Here is a 27,219-nt window from a genome sequence, read left to right on the forward strand (position 1 = left end):
ATCCATTATCCTGCAGCCTGGTTCTTCAAAGCTGCGGTTCCAGGTCAAAGCTAAAAGATCTTCTGAGAATTAACAAACAGTGCAAGTGTTGAAAGCAACATTTGAAAGAAAGGTTGGCTTTAATTAAATAATGGCTGTTTAAATTGAGTCTTTTTTTTTTTTCTTCCTTTGAGTGCCCTCGTCAGTCTTTCATACAGCAAAAATGGCTAAAAAGATGATTTTTCGATTGACAGTGCTGTGCTGATGCCCTTTCTGTCTCTGCCTTCAGCACCTTTGGATGCTGAGCTCCTGGGTGCAGCCTCGGGAGATGCACCTGTACCTGTATCTGCAACAGTGTCCCCTGCGTGCAGGGCATGGTCCTATTCTGCCAGGCTGCAGCTCCTCTCCTAGCGCAGGCAGCACGTGCTGGTCCATGCCGAGCGCTGCCTCCTTGTCGCGGGAAGGTGAAAAATTCAGGAGTGCAAGGGTTGGGACGTTGAGGGTGATGGCTCCTTACTCTCTTCTTTATCGTAAGGAAACAAGAACGTGGCATATGTACATTTAAGGCTGTAGGAAAAAGGTAGTGTTTAAAAATCGACTTGTGTGCTCTTCGTTTATTTACACGGCCCCACCGGAGAGGTCGTGTTCACGTTCCCTTGAAGAGCACGTGAACCACTACGAAACGTGCCCTCGCTGCCATAGAAAAATGTGTCATTCTCTCCCGCTGTCTCATTTGTAATATTTGCTAAGTATAACATGTCATATGTACCTGGACGGCTGCCCTGAGTGCACACCAACTCAAAGACAGGGATAATGAATTGCAGATGTGGAGCAGGCTGTTTTCACTCATTAGCTTGATTTCTTAACCAACAGACTTAGCAAAGGATGTGTTTTCTATTGAAGACTCCAATACTGATGCTGTTAAATCCAAACGGCTTGTTATCTGATTTCACGAAAAAGCATCTGGAAACATTGCTTAACTTGTTGAAACATCTTTGTTCATTTGAATAAGTCAAATAGCTGCTTTTTTTCTTTGAAGTTTAAAAAAATAAAAGCCTGAGAAACAAACCAAGTGCTTCCCAGCTGAGACCTTGCAGGAGACATTTCGGCTGTAGCCGCTTTTTTTTCCCCAGAAGGAATAAAGCACTGAAAACTACCCTGTCTTATGATTGAAGAGAGCCCTTTCCATGCTTCTCATGGCAGTATGTCAGTGATATCACAGAAAGGGAGGCTTGGCATGGGTTCATAAATGAGTAATAATGTCAAACACATATGATTGTTTTGCTACTTCCTCCGAGTGGTCGAAGGAAGGAAGTTATGCATATAATTTAGCTGGGCTTCAGGAAATAGTTTGATACAGTTCTCTGCGGAGAGCAGCTCTGCAACCCTAATAGCTAAAAGCAGAGGGTAACGTAGCAAAAGGTGGCAGGGAAGGGAAGCAGGCATTTAAGAAAGAGAAAGAAATGGCTGCTAGAGCACTGCAAAAATCACTGCATGTCTCTTTTGGCATTGATCTGTGGGAGAGGGAGGATGTGTGGAAGTGGAGTTGGTCTGATCCATGGAAGTCCCCTAACGCCTTGCACAGTGTGGAAGGAAACCTCAGTGCTGAGAAGGCTGTAGCGCTACCTGGATAAGAGGCGAATATGAAAAATGAGAGCTGCAACCTGATTTTCTTAAAGGCTTTTGTGGAGGAATAAGTTTTTTAAAGGAGAAAGAGATGGCACTTGAAAATTAAACTTAAAAAAAAACAAAACAAAACCTGCAGCCTTCCTCCTGCCTGCAGCAGGAACTGTTGTTGCTGCTGGTGTCTGGTGCCCTTCTAGTGCGTATAGTGATGCTCAAGGCTGTGAGAGCAGTCTTAGCTCAGCCCTCATCATACATGCTTTATGGCACAATCTTTAATTGCGTGATCAAATACTCCTCTCCCCTGGTGGCATACATACAGGCTGTGGGAAAGACGCTGCTCAGGGAAGGAGGCATCTCTCCATCGTTTTTCTACTTCTCGTTCAGTTAGCGGCAGCGGCTGTTATTTATTACTCGCCATCTAATGCCTTTGGTACATATGGAAGCATTTGTTTCCTTTACGGTCTTTTCAAGGACCTTTGCTATCCACTGGGGTATTTGAGTGCCAAGTTGTTTTCTGTAAGTGGAGACTGCCGATCTGTGCAGCGCAGCAGCAGGAGAAGGCGCGTGAAGACGACGATTCGGGGCAGGTCGGCTCCCAAAGACAAGAGGCAGGAGCTGGCTGACGTTGTTTTTTCTCTTCCCTTCATTGCCGTGTCTGTCCCTCCCTGACGCAGGCAGGAGTGCGTAGCCACAGAAGAAAACCCTCAAGTGTTTTTCTGCTGCTGCGAGGGCAACTATTGCAATGAGAAATTTACCCATTTGCCTGAAGTCACCGGCCCAGAAGGTGAGTGACTGGGTGGATGGGGAGTTGGGGTCTCTTCCTCTAGACCTAGTTTGTGATGACTTTGAGTTGTTGGATGTTGAGCAAAAAAATACATCCGACAGGACACAAAGTACCGTTTTGGTTACAAAGTCCAGAAATCCTTCTGCTGGGATTCTTCAAGAATAGTTTTTTAATGTTGTTTCACTCTGTGGGTAAAGTGTGTTGGACCAACACCTCGTATACCATCAGTAAGGATTAGGTTTTCTTTATGGTGGATGTTCACAGTGGGTTCTTACAAAACAAAATCCCACACAAGGGGAAGAGGGTGGCGTGATTTATACAATATGGGTCAACTCAAACTCTTAAAAGGTATTTGACACCTTCGTTAATTTTCATAGGTCATAGGTCTCCAAATATCTTGGGCATCAAGGATTCTTGCATTTGATTGGTCTTGCCTTGGTCTGGGGATTGAAAGGGAATGGGAATGTGCGTCAGCTTTCAGAGTTTGTAGATATATTTCAAGGAAGAAAAGTAATAGCAGGTCCTTCTTCAGAGGCTAATAGAATAATTATGATTCTTTTAGTTGTAGGCTTGCTAAAGTGTCATTCAATAAAAATTATTAAAGCAGGTGGATCTTTTCCTTAGGATGGTTTCTTTTGCTATCAACTACCTGCATTTACTGAGATGTTCCAGTAGACCATTATCAGATTTTCCTGGGCTTTCCTGTTAGGTTTTAAATTGTTTACATGGGTTTTATTATCTCCTGTTATTAATGTACCCGTAGCAACCTAGTAGCAAATATTCTTTCTCTCACAGTTTTTTGTTTAATTTGGCAAGTCTTGCTATTTTTTCCTTCCCTGTCTCCAACATAGCAACATGGCTCCATTTAGTATTCCCATTGTTTGTGTCTCAACTGCGCTGATGTAATTTGGAACAAGAACTACTGTGGGAGTAGTGCATTTGATTGTGGCTCCGGCAGCATTTTACTAAAAACTGACATCTTGTCAATCACCGTAAAAGGCAAAGCAACGCTGTGAGGGATTTCGTGCTCGCTTAATACATTCGGAAGGGTTAAGAGGAGGAAATTTTCTGCTTTTACGTATCCCAGCAAGAAATACCCATCTTAAATAAAGGTCAGATGGAGGCTCGGCTTGCAAAGTGTGGTTTGGACCATTGTAACTCCATTACTAATAGCCATATGGAAAAGAGTAAACCGCAGAGCCTTATGAATACTGTTGGATGTGACAGGACATGCCACTAAGCAGTGTCAACTTTGGAGTAAAAGGAAGGATGGGGTTTGGTTGTATCTGGATGTACAGCTGACAGCGCTGTTGCGTGCCTGAAGAGTCCTTTCCCTCATTTACCCTGCTCTTTTCTCGCAGTCATCTATGAGCCGCCGCCTCCAACACCCTCCCTGCTCAACATCCTGGTGTACTCGCTGCTCCCCATCGCTGTCCTCTCCATGGCCATCCTCTTGGCCTTCTGGATGTACCGTCACCGCAAGCCTCCCTACGGGCACGTAGACATTAATGAGGTGAGGGAGTCGCTCCTCTTTATTTGGACCTTACAAAAGGCACAGAGGCTGCTCAGTATACGTTCACATCCACTTTTGCTTCACTCTTTTCAGGAGGCCTAACTTTTCTTCTCTATCTTTTTGAAGTTGGTGGTACTGTTGGCCTCCATGGTGGTGTTAGCATACCCTGTGAGGCTGATGAGTTTAGACGGGGTTATCACCATGTCCGAGATTCCTAAGGGATGGAGTTACACAGCCCTGCTTGGTGGCTACCCTTCCCCCCAAACTCTCAAACCCATTGCCTGATTTCAGCCAACTTTGCAGAGGAGCAGAGATCAGAAAGATGATAAAGTTCCTACCAGCTTTATGGGGTGAGGAGAGATGCTTTCCCTGTTGAAGCTCAGTTTTTATGAGCCATCAGAGAATGCATGCAGGAGGTCATCCTCATGGCCCAAAGCCATTGGGAACTGGTCCTTGCTGGCTCCGCTGTGCCCTGAGCCTTCTGGTTTCTTCTGAAGGGCCGAGCAGCTACCTCTCCCTCCCTCCTCTGCCCATTACAGCCCATACTGTGAACCTTTCCCATCTGAAAGCAGATAGGACAGAGCTCCAACCCCACGCGTCCTGCGGGGTTGCGTTGTTCTCCTGGACAAATGCAGAGTTTAAACAGATACGATCTTTATGATGCTGACAGACCTGTTTACTGCCCATTGCTAGGGTTATGTGAAACACGCCTAATGAAGTGCAAAGCAGTGGGAGGTTTTAGGTGTAGTTGGCTGTTGGGTCACAAAGATCAAAAAGTTCCTACTTTTGGCAGGAGGTAGCCTTGAGGTCATCGGTGTTTTACAGCCCAAAATAGCTCTTGCTTTGAAAACATAGGAGAATTCAGGTTTTGACAGAGGATGGCAGGCAGTAGTTCGACACACAGAGTGACACTTGGAGGCGTAGATTGTTATATACAAATACCCTACAAGGCAAGACAGGGAATTTCGGGCTGCTCTTGCTGCAAACAGTACATCTAAATAATTTGTATTAAATAAAATGTCACTTCTTTACGCCTCTTTCCCCATATGCAATCTCTCCATTCCTCCCCTCCCTTTGTTTTACAGTCCAGCTTCAGCTGGTGACAATGTTTTTCTCTCGTGCAGGACCCCGGCCCGCCACCCCCTTCTCCCCTCGTTGGCCTAAAGCCTCTGCAGCTCTTGGAGATCAAGGCGAGGGGACGCTTTGGCTGCGTGTGGAAGGCTCAGCTGATGAATGACTACGTAGCAGTGAAAATCTTCCCTATTCAGGTGAGAAGGGCATTGCATTAGGTTCTCACTCGCTGGGCTTCCTCACTGCTGCTGAGAAGCTCTAAGTGCCTATGGAGGTGTTTTTAAGACCATAACAAAGATGCATTTGGACTCTTCTGCTGGAGGAAAAAGTTCAAGGACCTTCCCTTCCTACACTTTTCTCCGTGTTCTCTCATTAACAAATGCTTTCTGTAGTAGTAGTTGTTGCAAGAAGGGCAAAAACAAGCACATTTTGAAATCTACAGGGTATTTTAACTTCGCTGCAAATGTCCGTGTTGTTAAAGTCCAGTGAGGCAGCAGCTGCAATGCCCAAAGTACACACAAAGGACCAAAGCCCTGGCTTTGTGTGTCCTGCCTGGGTAGATTATAAATCCAGACCCGAACCCAGCGAACAGTTTACAGCTTACAGAGGCAGAGCCCCGGTGCTGTGAAAGCTAATTGCATTGCAGCATTTCTGTCAGCTCACGTCTTCTGCTCTAGGAAACCTCTGAACACTCCTGACTTGACTCTAGGAATTGCAGATGGAAAGAGAAAAGCAGTCAAAAGTCAAATGAAAGAAGAATGACTGAAACATCTTTGTGCTTCTCTGCTATCTCTTTCTTCGTTAATTTTTCGCCCCGTATTTGTTGTCATAGCGTTGCTAAAGGAGATTTGCACATCTTCTGTCCAAGCCAGCTGTGACCTACTAGTAAATATTAAATAGAGCCTAGATTAGATTTTGCAATTGTAACAATTACAGCTACAGTGCAGATCTGGGTGCTGCATGCACAGGCTTTTTTCTTGCAAGCTTCCTTAGGAAATCTTGACAAATCTTATTTCTCAGTGAGGTTGGGTTTGGATTCCTCCTCCCTCCCCACACATGTGCTTTAGGAATAGCTGAGGATAATTTTGGAGAAGGGAGACTGAGAACAGCAACTTCCAGTCTTTCTCCAGCATCTACCCTTTAGGAAAACATCCTCATTTTGAAGGGATTCATCACATCCGAACTCCAGAGGATGATATTAAGAGGAACGTGAGCAGCTCTGACTGAGCTGAAGGAGCTGTTTGCTTTAAAGGGAAGCGTGATCTTTGATGGTGCATTTCTCCCTGCTTTAGGATAAGCAATCTTGGCAGAGCGAGAGGGAGATTTTCAATACTCCTGGCATGAAGCATGAAAACCTTTTGCAATTTATCGCAGCAGAGAAAAGAGGGACAAACCTAGAGACAGAGCTCTGGCTGATCACAGCTTTCCACGACAAGGTAATGTATTATTGCACGTACATTTTGGGAAGGCAGAGAGGCAGCTGGTGGTGAAGCAGCAGGATTTGGTGTCTGATGTTCTCCCAGAAGCTCCCCTATAATCTATCCAGTCTGTCCCTGGTGAGCCATGGCTTAGTGGTAGTGGAGGACTGCTCCTGCTCCTCTCATTCAAAGGCTCTTCCTTTAGCTTTCAAGGCTTTCTTACACAAACATAGGATTAATAAAGGTGGGACTTGGGGGGGGAGAGAGGCACAAAAGGCCACAGCTCATGTATGTGGTGGTCACCATCTCTTAATGTGCGTAGATGAGCACGTGGGAGCCAGGGGTCGCAGACCATCGCAGTTCCAACTCACCCCTTGCAGACGGGCTCCGTGTTTGCTTTTGAAGCTTGGGGCATATCTCCCGTTTCATGGATTGCTTTAGTTATCAAACATGACTAACACTTAAAATAAAACAAACACGCACAAATCCAGGGTTGAGCCAGCAGCGTTATCCCTCTGTTTAATCCAAGGTCTACTGAGTCAATCATTGCCACAACCAGCTGATATGATGCATCATCTTCTTGCATGGAAGGCTTTCCCCTTTGTTAGGTTAGATGAATTGCTCTATTTTGAGATGGTTTTGTCCCTTCCTTACCTCCCTCCCCTTCCCTGGCAGATTAGTAGACTCCTTTTAGACATTCAGATATTTTCTGTGCTGTCAAGGGCTGAGGACTCATGAATGCTTCTGGATTTTATTTCTTCTTCTTTTTTACTTTTGCTAGTGATTTTTCCCCCCCTATTAAATCAAGGTTCAAATTTCTCAGGCACTCATTAAAATCATTTTCTAAACTGATGAGTTGGCACATCTGTCACGTAGCAGAGTCTGCGATTAAGAACATACGATGTCCTGTTTCGCAGGGCTCTCTGACGGATTACCTGAAGGGCAATATTATCAGCTGGAATGAGCTCTGCCATGTTGCAGAAACAATGGCCCGTGGCTTGTCCTACCTTCATGAAGATGTCCCTTGGTGCAAAGGTGAAGGACACAAACCTGCCATAGCACACAGGTACGGCCTCTTTCGTTAACGCCATTCAAGTGCTGTGTTCAAATGTTCACAACCTCTTTGAAATGATGCTGTTGAATGGAGGAGGAGATTGTGCTTTTAGGAAGTAAATGCCTTTTAACCGAACAAATCCTGTGCTAAGACAAGAATTTTTTCCAACCACATATGAAATGTGAAGGGAAAGTAAGTGTCTTGTCCGTGAAACAGTCAGTATGGTTGGTAGTTGTTTATGGCAAATGTCTGAAGGGTAGGTGCTTCCCTCTTCTATCAACTCTTCTCTTGACATGTAGTGGGAAGGGAAATCTGGTTGCTGCAGAACCGCTCTTTGAAAGGACTGTGCTTGATAAATCACATTATAATCCGTGTATTTCTATGGCCGTACCAAGATTTGGACCCTATTTTTCCCTAAGTGTTTTAGACTGGTAACTCCACTGCCTGTCTTCCCACAGAGCTTTTGATCATTAGGCAAGAAATGGAGAAACTGTAGAAATGCAGAAAATGGCTGCTATTTATTTTTCACTGTAGTTTTATAGTGCCCAAATCGTGCCAGGATGCTTATGAGAGACACCAGAGCAGGCACTACGGTGCCTCTGAGACCTCTTGGCACACGCTTCAACCCATCTGGGTGGCAGCACCGTGGGGACAGCGGGAATCCAGAAAGCAGAGGGTTAAACCGTCCTTATCACTACAATACTTGTTTTAGCCCTTCTCTGCAGTCCCACATTGCTTGCCCTGGACTAAAGCATCGCTACGGAGCAGTTTGCTAGTGGCACGGCAGGAGGGGGGAGTTTTCCAGAAGGGATTTACGTGGGCTACACGCCGTAATCCGCGGCCGTACTCCCCCGCCACCCACCGCATTTCATCTAGGAGGGACTTAAACCCCACGTCCAGCTGCAGCAATTTGTACCCGCTCTAGTGGGGCCGTCTTCATGTACGGCAAGATAATCCCTGTTTTTGTAAGGGTGTCCCTGCCCCCAAAACAACCCCCCTCCCTGAACCTGAAAGTTTCTGAGAGCTGGGGGCTGTTGAAAGAGCCTGCAGCTGCCTTTGTGCTGCTCCTGGAGCTGACCCCTGTGTCCCTGACATTTGTCCCTGTGGAATAAAGGCAGTGGTTTATACATGAAAATTCCTGAGGGTGGGGAACAGAGAAAGGCTATAGAAAGGCTTTAAAGCAACAGATCGTGCTCATTAGCGTCCCCATCCATTTAGCAAATGATAAAAGATGGAGAATGCACCATTTGTGTGAATCTAGCACATACCTACGGAAGAGGGATTTCAGGACACGGGGGATTTCCCTTGCATTGCCCCACTCCTTTTAGTTTTATTTTTGTTTTAAAAGAAAACACCAAATAAATCTTAAATCTGGGAGGGGGGGTATTTTTGAATGGCTTCACACATGTTCGAAGATGCTGGAGTTGCCAGGTGGGATTCCCCGAGTCACTGCTGGGCAGGGGTTCAGCTAACTCCTTACTGGCCCTTGGCGCTACAAGGAGGATTAAGGTTATGGGATCGCTTGTTGGTGCGAAAGTGCCCCCACGTGGAAGCTGAAAATAAAATCTCTGGTGTCTGAATTGAGTTAACGCACCCGTCGTTCATTGTCCGCTCGCTCTCTTATTCCCTAGTTTGAAGCATTACACAGAAAAAGACATTTTCTTCTTTTCAGGCCACTTTCCTTTATCAGTGACCATTTTAGGATGGTCTAATGCATACAGCGTTAGTGGGAATTCTACTTGGCATGGATACGTTTGCATTGCAGCTCACACTTGCCAGTTCAAGGTGGTTTGTGGAAGGAAGAAAAGCATGGAAAAATGGGGAAATGTACGGAAATAGGAGAAAAAAAGGAAGCACAAAGGGAAATCCCTGCGTCACGTATCAAGATGTAGTAGTTAACTGTTGCATGCCCAAAGGGCAGTGTAGGTGAACAACAGCAGCAAATGCTTACAGTAATACTGGTTTACACCTCGCTTCACTTTGGAAACATATCGTTCAGGCAGACTCTCTAATAATTTCTGTGTGGTCCTCGCTGTGCACTGTTTTGCAAAAATCTCGTGCGCAATCTGTACCATCCTGGAGGGCATAATCCCCTAACGCTGACTGAGCAAAGGAGTTTATCTACGTCATTAGATGATGGCTGTTTTCTAAGCCTGTGGAGAAACTGCTATAGCATGGAAACAGTCAGTCTCTAAGACGACAGGTATTAGGTAAATGGAGTTTTTCTGTGTAACGGAGGGGTACAAATGTTTTGCAGGCTCTGCAAAACTGTACTGTGTCCCTAGAAACCCCGTGTGTCCCCTTGAGGTGATGGAGGCTGGTTTCTGTTGGGGTTTCCTGGCTGTATGATGCTCTCCAACTTCACACCCGCTTCCCCTGTCTTAATCCTCGAGCCAGAAATGCCCATCATGCTGTGTTTAGCTTAGAAAGGAAAAATCCTTTCTTCTGATTTTTTAAGCTCAGAATCAGGGGCTGGGTGGTACAGGATGATTTTTGCTTGTGGTGCTTTGAGCTGGTGCTCTGGCATCCGAGGCCGCAGCAAGCAGCCCTTCTCTATGGTCCAGCAGTTTCTCTCTTCCCAAAGAATTTTGACAGGTCTCTCTAGTGCGGAACAATTGTATCTGCCCTCATTAATTATTTTGTGCAGGCCTGCAATGTCCTGCAATCAGCAGGGTCACCGAGTGAATTGATGATAGGGAAATTATAATGCTGAGCATACAGGACAATTGCCATCTGCTGTCTAAGGTCTGTAATTTAATTGCATTGCCAAACATTCCTTTTCAGATGAAAATGCGGGAAACCAGGGGAACAGGGCTCAACTGGTTAGGCATCTCAACCCTCCTCCACCCCGCCTTTCCAGCCCCTGCAGATTTACCTGAGCTGCCCTGAAACAATCCTGCTGCAGCACAGGACTGACACAAACGTCCCCTTAAAGCCACCTTCAAGCACAGACCCACCATCCCTACTGCAAATGCTTACACCTGCCCGTCAGCTGCCCGGTCCCATCCTGACAGCTCGTCTGAGTGTGGGCTTACCCCCTCCCCTGCTTGCTTTCCAACCCTCCAAATTCTCCGGGGAAGATCGGTCCAGCAATTAAAACCTAAGTGTAATAGATGACTATGGCAAAAGTCTGTTGAAGTGTGTAGTCAGGGTGAACAGAGTCCCACCGGCATCTGCTCATTTCCAGAAAGATCTAATTTTGTAGGTAGCAGCAAACATCCTTACTAGGATAAAGAGTAAATTCACCTCCTTAACCTGTCTTGCATTTGTTGTTGGGAGTGAGAAATGTAAGAAGTGCCCAGAGGTGGGGGTCCACAGCTGGTGCTCAGAGCAAGAAATGGTGCCTTATAGTGCCTGCTCTAATTAAAACACCCCCTTCATATCACTCCTTGCTTTTCTTTTGAGGTTAATTCACCGTAGACTTCAGCTGACTCTGTGCTGGGCAGCACAGGGCTGCTTGGTTGTGTTTTAGGGATGCGGGCAGTGAGGAGCAGCCGAATTTGCCAGCACTGGCTGTGCCGGGGAAGGAAAGGAGCTGATTTACTGGGGGCTGCTGAGCCTATAGACTTACAACGTGTTGCAATGTGATTTAGATGTGTGCCATAATAAACCCTTCCCAAACTTGCTTCTTGGCTTGTCCGTAGGGACTTCAAGAGTAAAAATGTCTTGCTGAAGAACGACTTGACGGCAGTGCTAGCCGATTTTGGACTAGCTGTACGGTTTGAACCTGGAAAACCTCCAGGGGACACTCATGGACAGGTAATCATTATCTTTAAAATAACATTTTAAAAAGTAGGGCTTGCCATAGCTCCTTGGAAGTGGGGGGTAGTTTGTATAGATGCATTTAATTCTCTTTGAGATACGTATTTTCCATAAAAGCTTGTGCTCAGACATAAATTCCAGGAGCTGCTTTGATCTGGGTGAGCAGGGAGAGTGCTCGGACCCTCCCGACGGCTGTGCAGGTGGAATGCCTCTGGCCCTGGGGGCAGGCGGCTTCTTCCTTCAAACACGGGACTTGCTGACTCTTTATTGTCTTGTTATTAAATATTAATACTCCTAAAATTATTTATTTATTTTTAAGAATTCAGCCAGGCTGGCTGCTTGGGTGACCTTTAGCAACGGCAGGTCTTGCGAGCTGGCTGTGCGCTGCGTAAACAATTTACTACGTTTTTATGGGTTCGTAATTTTCTGCCTTTGCGTTGCGGCGAGTGGCCCCTCATTCTGCTCTCGTGCTGGGGCACAGCAAGGCCAGCATCCCCGCCGTGTGCCTCCGGGCTTTTTTGAATGCCCGTCTCCAGTGCAGGCTCCCTTTTTACCTTTATCTCCGAAGGAGTGAATACTTTTCTGGGTTAGCACCCCCCGCTTTCCTCATTTTTGCCCTCTTTTTGGGGGCTTTTCCAGTATTTTCCATGCCTTTTCATGTCCTGGCTTCCCCCTGTCCCCACTGCCTCAGGTAACAGCAAGAACAGATGAGAGTTTCCTAAAGAAAAATATTAAAAGCATTTCGATTCCCATGTTAAAAAGGTGGGTTTTTCCTTGCTCTGCTCTCCACCCTCCTACATTATGGGCTATAATTCTGCCACGTATATAACCACAGCCACATGAGGAGCTCAGTATGGCTCTGCCTGGACTAAAGACAATAAGATAGGCACTATAATGAGGACTGAATCCCCTCAAAGCGAGAGGGGATCTTTTCCGAACAGATCACAGCAAGCCAGGGCAGGGTAGACTTTGTAGGCTTCATGCTTTACTACTCCTGTGGATGCAGGAGTAAAAGATAAAGATAAAAACAAGGCGACTTGTTTTATCCAGGGCTGTCAAACCAACACCTTTTCCTACCATTTCAGGATTTATCAATTTTACTCTTCTCTTTTTTTTAATATATTTAGTTTTTTGGTGAAAGGGGATTGAACTTTCAACGACTATGATAACCAAGTCTGAATTGACTTCAGAGTGTTTTGTGCGTCTCCGAAGACAGCATTTTCTCATGCAGTGTGTGCTGCTGGAGCAAGATGCGGCGGGACTCGGAGAAGGCAGGATTTCATCTGTGCTCACCGTGCCGCGCTGCATTTAAATTAGACCTGTAGCGAACGCTAAATGAATATCACACACGTAGCCGTGCACTTTGGCTTTTTCGTTCAGGTAGTTTACCTAGACTCAAGTGATCTTAATGAGAATCGGTGTCAGAAAAAACAGCCCCCTTTTGCTTGTTTTTCAAGTGAGGTGCAACTTTAGCAGGAGTAGCCTTAAGGCTAATGAAACCAGCTGTCATTCATCTCCAACCAGCGGAGGCTCACGGGCCCAACTGGAATGTAACTTGAGTTGTGTTTTTTCTCTGTAGGTGGGAACAAGGAGGTATATGGCTCCCGAAGTGTTAGAGGGAGCAATCAACTTCCAACGAGACGCCTTCCTGAGAATAGACATGTATGCAATGGGACTGGTGTTGTGGGAGCTAGTCTCCAGATGTAGAGCAGTTGATGGTAAGAATAAAGATCGTGTCTTCCCTGGGGAGGGCTCTGTTTCAGCGTGGTTTAATGGTTCAGAGAATGGGCCTGGCTTTGTTTAAAAAAAAAATAATAATCAATGGCATATTTTTATTAAGCAGCTAACCTGTTTTTCACTTGCTTGTTTTTTAACATAAGCTGTCATTCTCTGTAGATAATAACCTTTGTAGTGTTCAAGTCTCAACTTTTAACTACTTTTAACTGCGCTGGTTACATTGCAAATTGGCTGAGAAGTCAGAGGGAGAAGGGGTAGGTGATTCCTCCATCAGTGGTGGGTGTTCTTTAGTCCTGAGCCTGCTCTGTGCTGCCCTCCGTGGCACTCTGCATTCCTGCCTGTGACCAAGGCAGGCTTTGAGCTCCGGAGAAGAGCCGCGCTCAGCTCCGGCTTGGCTGTCACACCTCACTTCTGCAGAGCAGTGTGGTAGCCCGAATGGAAAGCTCAGAAGTGAAGCACCTCGGTGAAATAGCAGGAACACGGGGCTGGAAGGATCTTCTTGGGTCAGCAAGCCCATTTCCCTGCTATCATAAGTCGTTAGGTATTAATCTTTGACTTTTGCTGATCAAGCCCTCTCTCAGCAGTGGGCTGAGTTTGTTGTTCCGTCTACAGCTTTGGAGGACCTCACTTTCTCCTGAATGATCCAAAAGAATGAACTTTCATGGTGTCTCCTTTCTCAGGTTTTTTATCCTGAAATGATGCTGCAAAATGGGGCATCTTTTCTGTCCAAATAGCACATCTGCCCTTTGGTGACACCCTCGCCATTTGCAGGACCTTGCCCCTGGTCGTGGAAGCAATCATTTCATTGTAGTAGCTCCAAGGCTGGTTGCTCCAACTTCTTTTTTCTTGTATAGATGTGGGTGCTCTGGACTGAATATCAAGTTCATCAATTAACAGTACCTCACCTGGACTTCAAATGTTTTTGTTAGTATTACAGTAGGACCGAGGAGCTTGATTATAATTAGGATGTCTGCATAGGGGTGTGGTAAGAGAAGCTCTTTTCTTCAAAAATTTACTGTCTAACCAGATAAAATGCCGGAGGATTTTTTTTCACCCCATCGCAGTGGGGTGAAACAGTGGTACCCAGATCACTCATGTAGGAATAACCCTTCTCTGCTGAGGCCCCCCAAATATCTACTTGGATTTTTGCCTGTCATGTTTGTGATCTCTTTCCAACTCTTCTCAGGCAGCAGCTGGCCAAGATACTCCAGGTGCCATACACAGCACTTAAATCAGAGGGAAGGCTTCCTTTGGGGTGGTGGGGAGTTACGCTGAACCTCATCTGCACGTCTAGCTCAGAAGTGATGTCGTGTAAACAGCAGATTGGGCTTGGAGATCACCAGTGCAGCTCTTCATAGCCTTGATTCCTCTTGGAGGAAGAGCAAGGGAAGGTCGCAAATGTTATTGTGCCATCTGTTGGAACGAGTGTTTCAGTTTTGGTTTAGTGACTGGCATTGTGTCAACAAGAATAATGATAAGCTGTTTTAGTGATTTCATTGTTTTTAGAGTACCTCAACATCATGTTGGTGGTGCCACAGTTCATGCCCAGCTAAAGTGGTCAGCTCTTTTATTTTAGTCTGGAAAGGCCCCCTTGAAATACCTCCACTCTTGAAAGAGGTCACTCTTTGCTACCGAGAAACCGTAAGTGATGCCGCGGAGCACCTTAAGAAAGCCCATCAGTTAAGCTGGGCTGCCGTTTGTGAGAGAGCATCTACGCATTGCCAAAAGCCAAATGACGTTTCAATAAGCAGAAGTTATTGCTGCTGTCCGGCGTCTGCACTGATACTCATAACAATTGTCTCATTCCCGTGGCCCAGGGCAGTTCACAGCCATAACTGGTATAACTAAAGCGTTCAGAAATCATTTTGCACTTAGGAGCCGGTACTTGGGACAAGTGCATCTGGCTCCAGCGTGTCAGGGCTGACTGAAACCTATGAACAAGCCAGATCACAAAGCAAGAAATTATAAATGTTGTCTCTGCTTGACCTTGCTAGTCGGTGCCTAAAATGAAATTATGCTCATGCTGAAACCTTTCTCTAGGTTACTGTGTGTTGAATTGCTATGCTAACATGTGAGGAGGACGGGCTGATTTGCTCTTGCTATTGAAATAAATCACGGACTACCCGGCAAGCCTCCTCAAGGAGAGCGGTGGGATCGGGAGGCCCGGCTGAGGGTTCGGATTCGTAACTCGACGGTGGAAAATGCGTGGCCAGACAAGCAGCGGGGACAGCAAAGTCCATTGTGCAGGAGGAATGTAAATCACATTTGTCTGCAATGACATGTGAACTTCAGGCTTTGCTGCAGTGGGTTGAGGTTGCTCTGGAGCCGCAGCTCACTCATGCATGGGGAAGACGTGGCTCTGCGGAGGACATTTCTGTACTAACCCAGTTCTCCGTGTGCACCTTAGGTCCAGTGGATGAATACATGCTGCCTTTCGAAGAAGAAATAGGTCAGCACCCATCCCTTGAGGACCTGCAAGAAGTGGTGGTTCACAAGAAGATGCGCCCTGTGTTCAAGGATCACTGGCTGAAACACCCCGTACGTCCCTCCTGGTTAATGGTGGAAAATGTTTTCCTCTGTGATGGGAACGAGGGATGCGGTTGTGCATCGCTCGTTAGCTTCAGAGGGAAGCTAACCAGTCCACCCCGGTGCACGGACCTGCTCCCTGGTGCTAGAGAGAGTCAGCGCCAGGGAATGAGGGGCTGCTCAACACCTTCGTGCTCCCCTTTCCATTTGTCCCTTGTTTTTAGAGAGTAAACCAGCTGATCAAAGTCAGCCAGTGCTGAATGTGGAGCGTGTGGTGGTTTAGTAGGACTCCTTTAATATGGTGAAAGAATGGAAAATAAAGTCCCTTTCATTAAGAAAATGATCCATACCATCGGAGACACATTCCTCACAAGTTAGATAGCATGCAAGACTTGAACAATTTTTTGAGGAAAAATTAATTAGACGTGAAGGCAAGCAGACAATGAAGCAAAATGCAGCGTGGGTTTCCCAGAGGTAGATCATTTCAGGCTCGTGTTTTTAATAAAAGAGGTGATTTTTTTCAGACTGGGAAACTGAGCAGATGATGAAATCTCACAGGGCTTCAGTAAGAAGCTAAATGCCTCTGTTCTGGCCAAACTGCCACGGTTTTGGCTAGACTCAGGTGTACTAACTCATTGCCTAGAAGTCAAGGAGAGCTGCGGGTTGTAGGTGAAGATAAGTGTTCCAGTTCAAATGAGGGTTCAAATCAGAGCTGCGCTCTTCCAGCAGTGTTGAATTCAGTTATTTTGGGAATATCTACAGAAGTGATTGCAAACAAAGCAACGGTTTCATAGTAACTGGTACAGTGCTGCCAGCTCTCATGGCTTTGTCACGGGAATTGTAATAGTTGATGTCTTGTCTTTTAAAGTTTTAACTGCTGAATCTCGGGATGTATTTTGATGTTAAAAAAAGTACTTTGGGGGCTATGAAAAAAAGCTGGATGTGACTAAGCCCTACAGCCTTAGAAAGCAGAAGCTTAAAAAAACCCGAAAACAGACATTTAAAGTAATTTTTAAAGCTAATCTCATAATAATTTGCATGCTGGGGAGAAAATAATCTTAATTTTTCTTTACAGCATTAAGCTGTGTTAAGTGGACCTCCCCGTCCGCTGCAAAGACGGTCCCCAGAGCAGACTTTGTTGCTGAAGGTGCTTTCTCCCCCTTGTTGTCCGCAGGGCTTGGCGCAGCTCTGCGTGACCATCGAAGAGTGCTGGGACCACGATGCGGAGGCTCGGCTCTCGGCGGGCTGTGTCGAGGAGCGCATTGCGCAGATCCGCAAATCCGTAAACGGCACTACCTCGGACTGCCTCATCTCCATCGTGACGTCCGTCACCAACGTGGACTTGCCGCCCAAAGAGTCTAGTATCTAAGTCCTGGTTCACTTTTGTCTTTCCAGACTCAGTGGATTTAAAAAAAAAAAAAGAAAAAAGTTTAAAAAAAAAAACCACACACACAAAAAAAAAAACAAAAACAAAAACACAAAAATCCAACAAACACATGAATGCAGCTGCTATTTTATCTTGACTTTTTATTATTATTGTTATTATTATTATTATTATTATTTTTTTGGATTGGATCAATTTTACCAGCACATTGCTCTACTGTATTAAAAAAAATGGACATTTCAGCAAGCATTCAGGTGCCGACTAATGAATGCAGAAAAGGTGCAGGTACCTCAGAACCTCAACAAACTCACTTCAGTTGTTTTTATTTTATTCAGTTTTCTCGGTTTCTCTTTATCGGTCTGTCTTCTGAGCGGAGCATCTGTGACATAAAGGAAAACCACCTACCATCTTAGAAAACGCAATGCTGCAAACTGTGGAGGAAACTTAAGACTGTTATATAAAGAATACACCTTCCTCAAAAGGATTTTTTTTTCCCCATTTTGTTTTGGTTTCGGGTTCAGTTCCTTTTTTTTTTTTTTTTTTTTTGGAAGTGAGCTTCAAAAAAAACAGCAGATGTGTCTTTTACGGATCTAACGGGTGTCATTGTAACATGGAGAAAAAAGTAACTGGGCGGAGAATGTTAATTCTTGATGGTAGAATTGAAGGGGGGAGCGTAGAATAGGGGTGGGGAGAGTGACGTTGGACTTGGCAGCATTTGGGGAAACATCATTTGCTATGGAGCTACTTCTCAGGTAACCATTAGAGGAGGGGAAGGACATTTCTGGGCAGAGTATTAACGGCTGCAGCGTGTGGAGAAAGCTGAGTTAAAGAGCCAGTGGTTGTAAGCAAGGCGCTAGTTCTTTCTTCCGCCAGTATCTCGGGCTTGCATGGTAAAAGAACAAGGCAGAACTGTAATCACCTTTTATTTTTCGACTTCAGATAGTAATGGGAAGGACGCTTTTAAGCAGTGTAATTGGAAGAGGTGGGAAAGTGTGTTCTCAGAAACACTTCGCTAAAATCCTGGAAGATGGGAAAATCTTTGCATCTTGTTTTAAGGGCGAGTCAGTTCAGGAAATTTGGCCTTGGGGTTGATTATCTGTCACCCAAGCTACCGGTGCAGATGGTGAAAAGAGGAAAAGTGTGGAAACTGGCTCTATGTTTTTTTTTTTTTTTCCCCTCCTTATTAATTTGGGGTTGGGGGGAGGTGGAAATACCTGAGCTGATGGCAGATGGCTCCTGTAGCATCCGAGAAGCCTATGAACTGCCCAGTTGCAGGATGGAGATGCAGCTGAGCAGCAGCAGTGATTATCGCAGCATCTCTCCGACTGGTTTCTTTGACACTGCTTTCTCCTTACTCTGTGACGAAACTCTTTTGTCTTAAAGTGGTGCATATTCTAAAATACCATTACTCTTATTATGCCATAAACTCGCTCTAGTCAGTGAATGTTCCTAATGCTGCTGATTCAACATTGAAATATTTTTTTAATTTGCAAAACATGCAATGTTAAAAAAAAAAACTAAAAAAAAAAAAAAAATACCACAAAACACACACACACACACACGTTACGTGGCTTCCGAGGTTTAAACTGAAAAAAAAAATTAAAAACTTCATGACCACAGACCACCTCAAACCAGAAATACCTCAGAATTTTCTACTTGTATGAGTTTTATTATATATTTTGTTAGTTGTGTTGTCTTGTAGTAAGTATATTTTAATGTAAGTTGGCTTTTATGACAAGGGAGTTTTAAAAAAAGAAAAAAAAGAAAAAAGTTCCAAAATCTTTTAGGAAGTGCTACCATTTTTTTTTTTGTTTTATAAAGCACCATTGTAAATAACTGTATACAGTTGTAGAATAACTGCCTATATAAGGTACCTGGGCATTATTCACTCTTATTTGTGAAGGCTGTTTTCCATTCTGTGTTATTTTTTTGGTCTGTTTTAGTGAAAGGACAGTACATCTTTTTTTTTCTTTTTTTTTCTTCTTATTATTTTTATTTTTTTTACTTTGAATATAACATGAATTCTGTGTCTTGCTAGACTGACAAAGTTATATCCATTGGATGGCCAGAACTTCTAAATTTTTCTGCGTGTTAAGCCAAAATGCAGTCCTAAACTAATCACCCTGTAACGCAAATGTAAAAAGTCTGTATTATATGAACTAATTGGACTTCTTGCCACTGCCAAATTGTCAGCGTGCACCTTTGCACAGATATAATTTATTAAGCAAACAAAATTGCTAATTGGAGAAAATATAAAGAAAATTGAAATATATTTCTTGAAAAATATAGCTTTAAAACCCAGAGGTCACGGTCCTTTATCTTGAAGAGACATTAAGATAATTGCCTTAATTTGTCTATCTGAATAAAGTCTTAACCTATTCTTTCAAGTTCCTGAATGTATATTGCATATTAGTATGTACACACATGTAACTGTATTTCCGTGTGTAGGTTTGGAAGTTTCTGTTTCTTGATGTGCTTCTGTTGAGAACACCTTGACAAAACCAGACAGAACGATACCATTTTGACCCAGCCAGTGTCCCCGGTGGTGGTTGGCATCTTTGGGCCTGATGCTGCGACGTACCTATGCTTAGCATTAAGCGTGTAGGTAGCTCTCCTGGTCTCATGACATTAGGCACTCACTTAATGTTAAGCATAGTCGTAAAGGTTTGCAGGATCAGTATTTTTCATGTTTAATATATTTCTGCACTGAGATTTATATAAAAATGTGACTATGTTTTAGAAGTGAAGTGATGTAAGGGTTGGGGTGGAGCGTAGAGCAGTTAAGATGGAGCGAATACTTGTTCCGAGGTGGGCTTGCTCCCATTTCCCCGGGAACGGGAGCCAGTTCATATTGCTGCAGAAAGAAAAAAGCTGTACTGTCTTTTAACTGTTAATATCTGTTTGCTGTTCTGGTTTTTTTTTCCTTCAGCATTATGTATTATGGCTAAAACAGGCTTATTACAGCAGTTGCTTTTTTATCCTGATTTCTTTAAGAAGCTTTAAAGTATTTATTGAAAGTGCCATATGATTTTAATAGCCTATTAGACAGTCTCTGAAATCTTCTCTTTTGAGAAAGTATAAACGAAAATTCTCACGTGTAGCTTATCTTACTGCGGGGAACTGCACGACCGTACAAACTTTGACCAAATGTTGACTGTAAAGTATTACATCTTCCCTGGTGTAATGGTTCCTTATAGATCATCTTGTCAACAGGATTCAGAAACTGATTTTTTAAAAGAATCTCCAAATTGCGTGTGTGCTCAGTTACAAATCGTAAATGTATGTAGGTTTGTGTGTCTTGCTATCGCAGCAGAGAAGGAAATCCTGAACTTTTGCTTATTTACAAATTTGTACCAGTTTAGCTAAAGCTGTTCTTTTAAACTGGTATTTATTTATTTTATTAATGAAGACAAGCTCTGATTAACTTACTGGTCTTTCAACACTTGAGCTGTCAAGCAAGTAGTTTCCTCGCCGCTAATCTAGCATTTGAACTCTCATTGACAACGTGATTTTGGTTCTCTTCAGTACTGCAGAGGCTTTTTCCAAGTCAGCAATCGGGCACATCCATAGGTGTAGCTGTAATAAGCAATTGTGGCTCTTTTCCTCTTAACACTCCCTTGAATATGATGGGTACAACACCTCTTACGTTACTTCCCGAGCACTAAATTTCACGGAAGTACTTGCTGCAGAATTTTATTGTTGACCTTCCTCTCTTGTACGGCAGTTCTTAGGTGAATATTAACCTTGAATATCCTGGGTAAAAATTCTCCTTGACTTTAGGAGCCAGGATTCCCCTCTCCCCGGTGTAACTCCCTTTATGAATTTATTGCACTGGCTGGGCTGGTTTCCTAGGTGGAGGAAGTTTGAGCTCACGTTTTGAAACTGGAAATGCCACAGGAACTAAGATTGCTTTTTTTGAGATGATAGAGCTGTGACTTGCTAATGAAATTGCATTAGTACAGCAAGGCTGGAAATTGTATGTGGCTCATGTTGAAATACATGTGCATGTTATAAGAGATGGCTATAAGCCAGTCTAACCATCAGTTAAGTAGCACCAGGCTTATTCATTATGATTAAGGATTTTAGCTAGTCCTGATCATAAAGTCTTCTCTGCTTAAGGCAAAAGAAAACTACTTTTTATTCTGCCTCTTTCTTCAGCTGAAATTCTCTTACAGAATACACTATGCTAGATAAGGTTACACCTATGGAAATGCCGAGATCTTTGTGTGTGTTCGTTTCAAAGAGAAGGTCTGTGAGTGCCCCCCAGTAATTCCACTGCATTTTCCTTGGGTCTCCGGACTCACTGCTGTTCCCGCTTGAAGCTGTTGGTTTCAGTAGAAGCAGCGGAAGCCTCGGGTCCACTCAGTGCAACGTTGCTGGGGGGTATTTCCAGGTTGGCTGGGCCAGGCCTCGCCAGTAGGAACCCTGATCCCCCTTAATATCACAGCACAGAAACGGGAGAGCACACGTTTTATTCCTCTTGTGCTGCTTTCTAGGCAGACTGTCAGAACTTGCCCTGTTTTGCAGGGGAAAGGTCTGTTTTCACTTAGTATGGAAGAAACTCGTACTGCAGAGGAAGGTGCCGGTTGATAACGCTGTGACAGTGCTGTTGTTGCAGTCCTCTTCAAGCCACACTCCGCTTGAGAAGTTGCTAAGCAGGAAGCGTCCCGCAAACTATTATCACTTTTACATACAGAATATTGTTTGCTAACATTGTAAATAAAATAGACTATATAATAGAGGAAAATAAGGACATTTTGACTTTTTTACTTTTGGAAAAAAATATATATATATTTTAGTTACATATACAAACAAAAATTCTACATTGTGTGAGAATTCTTTTATACCACAAATTATTTTTGTAATGTCTAATATGTTTCTGCAGGGAAAAGGGAGAAAGGTCTGTGTTACGCACAGCAAATAAATAAATAAATATATATAATGTTTAAATGAAGTGTGCACTACATCAAAGTCTAGAGGATAGAACAAGTTTAGCCTGAAACCAGTTTGAGGAGCAAGTCTGGATGTACTTGGACATGCTTTGAGGACGGCACTGAGTATATGTTTAGGTTATCTTGCATGTCACATCCCTTCTGCTAAAGATGCTTATTGCTTTTCTATGACCATCTTCAGTTTAACCAGGAAGAGTTTTTTCATGTACCCGTGCGAGTATCCATGCGTGAGCAGTGTGTCTTTTGGCATACGCCGTGATGCCGCAGTGAGTTGTGAAGTCAGGGTGTTAGGAAGGTACCGAGACCAAATAGCCGGGCTGATCTCGCTCGCTGCCATATCCGTTTATAGCAGCTGCGTCTGCTGCATTGACAATATGATCTGTAAGGAGCTGTTGCCAGTAGAGTCCTGATAAAACCAATTCCTAGAAGTTCCTTCTCTCTGAAGTGACACAACTAATCAGGCTTCACCAGAACACGCAGATATGTGCTCTGTGTTCCCAACGTCAGATTTTACGGTCTGGGTCGGAGGTGCTAAAGAAAAGGAGCACTGTCATGTCCAAAGTCCTACTTAGAAAAAGAGCATTCCAAATTTGTGTAACCAATCCAAGGTATTCTAGAAGTATTAAAGAAAAAAAAGTAATACGTATTCTTTTCACTTAATCGAACTTTACCCATTGGACCGAAAATTCACTCCGGTCTTTTTGGTTCCCGTAACCTCGACAGCAGAGTGTCAGTGGGGTAAGAGTTACTGAAAAAAGCTTTAAACCAAACTCTACATTGCGCTGCCTTGAAGCTGGTTTGACAGTGTGCCTTTTGAAATTAGTGCTTCAACGACTTCGAGCAGGCTCCTGCAGTTGCTGAGTCCTACATCTGTGTTCTTGGTGAAGTCCTGGCCCTGTGGAAGCCGGGGGGAGACTTGCCATCTAATTCAGTGGGACCATGAGTGTGCGTGTGTTCCTGGAGCACTTTCTAAACACCCCTGGTCCCTTACTTACATGGGACTTCTTTTTTAAAACTCTAGTTTTAGGGTGACGCTCGGTTCCCTGACTGAAGTAGTAACCTATCGAGTAAGCAGTAATCCTTTTTGTCGGGACGCTTCCACAAAAAGAGATCATACTTGTGTTATGTCCATCCAGCTGTTCTGAAATGTAATGCTATTCTGTTGTGCCTTTATTTTTCCATGTAAAAGCAACTGCTGTAAGCTTTTTTTTTTCTTTTACTCGTTTTTTCTGTCTGAAAAAACACTTTTCATTGCCCAGCTGTTATTTCTGGATGCAGTCTGTGATCCAGGTATTTCAAGAACCAATTACCTCAAACCTCATGTTAAACAGTGTTGCTATCTGGATTCTCCTTGATACTACAATATTGTAACATACACAAACAGGAACCTTGCTATATATGGGTGTTTATATATATGTATCATATACATATATACACGTATATATATGATATATATATGTAAATGGAAAGTGATCCCCAAGGACTGAAGGAAAAAAGCAAAACCTTTTTGTTTTCCAACATTGAAACCAAAAGGGCTTCTCTGAAGCTCTATAATGGCATTGTGCTGGATATATATCAAGAAAGTGTTTTCTGAAAAGTGCTTCCTTTGTTAGCCTTTTATTTCAGTATTTTAATGGGGCAGATGATGTGATTAAAACACTATTTCTACATTTTTTGGCCCATTTTGAAGCAGAGGCCTCTTAATCTTTCCAGTTGTTAAAAAAACAAAAAAAAACCAACTCAGTGTACAACATTCCAGTAAGGTTAGTATTGCAAAACTAAAGCATGTTCTGGGAAGGCTTCATAGCTTCTGTTTTTGTGAAAAGGAAGGCATTGGCCATACTTCATTCAGCTTTTCCACTGTTTTGAGGAACTGAAGTTTAACCAGTAACCATCCTAGTCAATTAAAATCCTAATTCAATAGTCACTGGCATCTCTGCATTGCTGCCCCTGTTAAAAACAGAACACCCCAAACCTCCCCAAAACACAACCCAAACCAAAAATCCAACCACGACGGGGGAGGAGGAGGTCGGAGCATTTCATAGCTCCTGAAGGTGGACTTGGTAGCAGAGCAACTTTGTGGATAGCAAAAAACGTGTTGGCAAGACCTAGAACCTGTCTAGCCCTTTCCTTTTTCCAACTACCTTCTCCCAAGAACCTTCTCATAAAAGCAGACCTTCAACCACAGTGACTTCTTAATGGTACTTTGCTGAAGAGAATTCTGTTCAGGATATATTTTCTGGGGAAAAACAGAAAGTTAGACCATTCTTTTCATTAACATTTTACTGTACGTGTTCCCCTCCCAAATGTCTGTTTTTAAAAAATGTATCCATGTAGCTGATGCAACATTACAGTCTGTATTTTACTTGGACAAAGTAGTAGCTTTCCAATCCAAATAGTAATGAATTTACTAATGCTAGTAATTCATTTAATTAATTAATTACTGGTAATTAATGGCTAGTAATTAATTTACTATTACTAAAGGAAGAAAAGGAGATGTTTCTCTTTCCCCATTTTTTGCTAGACTGTCTAGTGTTTCTATGGCTATTGATGGTTTATGATTATCTTTGGTCAATCATTTACAAAAGTACTAAAATCTCCCAGAAGGAGGCATTTTGCAATGCTGCTGGCCTTCCAGTGGAATAACTGTGATGCAAAAGTCGATCTGTTGGTGGATGAGAATTGAAGGAGGTGGTTACTGCAAACTAAGTAACATTCTTGACCTCAATTCTATGCCATAAGTCCGCACAATGCCATTGTCAATCTGCTCAAACTATCTGCTTATGAATTCTGCATGATCCTCATGATAGAGTTGAAAGCCTGATCTTTCACCTGTTAATATTTTCACATTCGTCCTTAAGTTTGACAAATTTTATACTGTAAAGTTGACTTAAGTACAGTTTGATGTCAATTCTTGTGGAAAGAGCTTTCTGCATGTAACATTAGACACATACAGTTAAACAACACAGCATAGTAGAAAACTCACAAGAAAATGTTTTGGCACCAGCAGAAAGAAATCTCGCCCTAACCATTTGTCATTTTAAACCATCTTATTGTAAGTTTTACCAGCTACTTCTAAATTTGTGCTTTATTTAAAGAAATAAAATAAAAATCCTAAGACTTGTCTAGCGTAGTGAAATATGTGTATATCAGTTTTAGGATAAATAGCTAAGTCTTATTACGCTGTGTTACTTAACTTGTATATATAGAGTATACATAAGAGTTTGCAGTAACCTGTTTCTCCAGGATTTCCAGTTTGAATGGATTTAAACTCAAACTATGAGATTAAGTAAATGATTTAGAAGATTGCAGAATAAACTGAGTGTAAATTACAGGAAGCTCTATCAGATGGTGAAATAATTTTTAACGAGTCTTTTGGTCCTTGGCTCAAATTCACTAAGTACTGTTTGTATACCAAGATATGTGAAATGTAAATGTTGTAGGTTATATTTCACTCTTGTAGCTATAAAAATGTAGAACAGAGATAGCTTGTACTACTGAGTTAACAAAAGTTATACTAAAGTATCCTGTTAAAGAAAAAAGTATACAGAGAGTTAAGCTCGTTGCTGTAACCCCTTTTGGATTGAAGTGTGCTGATTTTTTATATATGTGTATTTTATATATATATTCTGCAAAAGTATATATATATAAAATGTATATATAAAATGGCCTATTGCAGACATCCATTGTATTGCAGTTATGAAATGAAGACATTTTGGAAAGAACATTGTATCATAGTTCATGAATTTGCAGTGGATCTTTGTTCCTTTTTACTGTGGTATTTTAGAAATGAGTCTCAAGTTTGAAATTAGACCTGCCAAGTTGGAGTTTTGCTGCTTCAGCTTTGCACTGGGTGTCCGAATAAACCAGTATGAATGTAGTATTTGCCCTGTGTGAAGCAGCTACACCCCAACAGATAGGAGGAAAAAAACTAGAAAGAACTATTTCAAGTTTATCTTTTTGTATATGAAAATAAACAGTAAATTACAAATAATTGCTTCTCTTGTTGGTGCGACGTTAAAAATCATTGTTACTTTATTGTCTTTGGCATCTAGCTGGAGTATTTCCTTTTTTATAGAAGAATGTTTTGGTGTTTTAATGGCATCTCTGCTATCCAAAATCCCTACCAAAATCCCTGCAGAGGCATCGCTGAGGCCTCTACTACCCATCATTTGCTAACTCCTCCAAAGGGAAGGGGGAATTGGCTCGAGTCGCTGCGTCCTTTTAAGTGCGTTGCCTCTTGCAGCGCTGTGGTAACACTGCTTATCATTCCCAGCGAAGAACTGTTCGCACAGAGCATTACGTGCCTGTTAAGCTGTATCAATACAAAGTCCAGCAACACAGCTGCAACTGCCAGTGATGGGGGGGGTTTAAGCTGAATCCCAGGACCCTGCAGTAAAGTGTCTGCCCTCCCCTTCCACCAGCTCTCGCAGAAGAGCAGAGCAGACAGCAAGGGACAGTCACTGCCTAAATGGTTCCAACCGGATTTACAAAAGCTTGCCCGCTAATACCCTAACAGTTGCAGGGAGTCACAGTTACGCTGAACGTACAGCTGCTATTAGAGCCATGAACAGTATGAAGCAGCACGCCCCTGTTCATGGTGTGCCCGCTGCAACCGCACAGCCAAGTCCTTGGCGAGGACGGCTGGGTATTTCTTCGGGCAAGGGAGGCTGTTAGCAAACACGTGGCGCGCACAAGTGCTGCGGGGTTCCCAGTCAGGGAAATAGCTTCAGCGTGAGGTACCAGCCGTCAGGGCGAGCATCGGACCCGGGACTGAGGTGCAGCTTCCAGACATCGTGGGTTTTGGTTTCTTTTTTCCCCGCTTCAGCTGAGTACCCAACAAGGTTCAGTAAGGCAGAGGGAGTGGACCTGGAAAAAAAATTTTAAAAAAAGCTTGAGCTCCCTGTACTTGTAGCAACATAGTGAGCTCCGTAATCCCCACAACATGAGGCAAGAAGATGCCCTCGGCCACAAACTGAAGCATGGCCGGGCAAGCTGCCTGCAGTGAAGCGATGGCGCGGCGACACAGCCCTCATGTTTTGGTGTATTCCATTGCTAAACCGGTCCTTTTTTTCAGCAAAAATGCCTCTCACTTGGTGCTGGGTTGGAAATGCTTGCAGAGGACCCCCAGGAGGCCAGTATGAAGATTAACAGGCACCTGTGAGGGAAAAACAGTAATAATGGGGCTGGCGGTTTTCCTGACAAAAAGCCTGATGTCAAATCACTAAATGGTGACAAAACCCAACCCCGCACCTTCCTCTGGGGCTGGGGCCCAGGGCCATCGCCCCCGGCCTCACGGTCTGGGGACTACTTTAGCCACCCCTCTGCGGGCGGCTCCTGTAGTCCCCGTGGGGCCGAGCCCCACGCCTTCGCTCTCCCTTTGCCACAGCGCTCGGGCACATCCCGCTTCGCT

General features: G+C 43.6%; 1 protein-coding gene across 1 annotated transcript in view; it reads left to right on the forward strand.

Moving 5' to 3' along the window:
• The window catches only part of ACVR2B (activin A receptor type 2B), a 98,260-nt gene extending 81,243 nt beyond the window's left edge, over nt 1-17,017 (forward strand). Inside the window, exons 3-11 of the mRNA XM_076332372.1 lie at nt 2,280-2,389; nt 3,751-3,902; nt 5,027-5,170; nt 6,266-6,409; nt 7,309-7,457; nt 11,090-11,204; nt 12,787-12,925; nt 15,352-15,482; nt 16,645-17,017. Coding sequence (XP_076188487.1) covers nt 2,280-2,389; nt 3,751-3,902; nt 5,027-5,170; nt 6,266-6,409; nt 7,309-7,457; nt 11,090-11,204; nt 12,787-12,925; nt 15,352-15,482; nt 16,645-16,839 — 1,279 coding nt within the window. The 3' untranslated portion in view covers nt 16,840-17,017. The remainder of the gene's footprint in view (nt 1-2,279; nt 2,390-3,750; nt 3,903-5,026; nt 5,171-6,265; nt 6,410-7,308; nt 7,458-11,089; nt 11,205-12,786; nt 12,926-15,351; nt 15,483-16,644) is intronic.
• Nucleotides 17,018-27,219: the final 10,202 nt, after the last annotated feature.

The sequence above is a fragment of the Aptenodytes patagonicus genome, chromosome 2 (assembly GCF_965638725.1).
Source record: "Aptenodytes patagonicus chromosome 2, bAptPat1.pri.cur, whole genome shotgun sequence".
Lineage (NCBI taxonomy): Eukaryota > Metazoa > Chordata > Aves > Sphenisciformes > Spheniscidae > Aptenodytes > Aptenodytes patagonicus.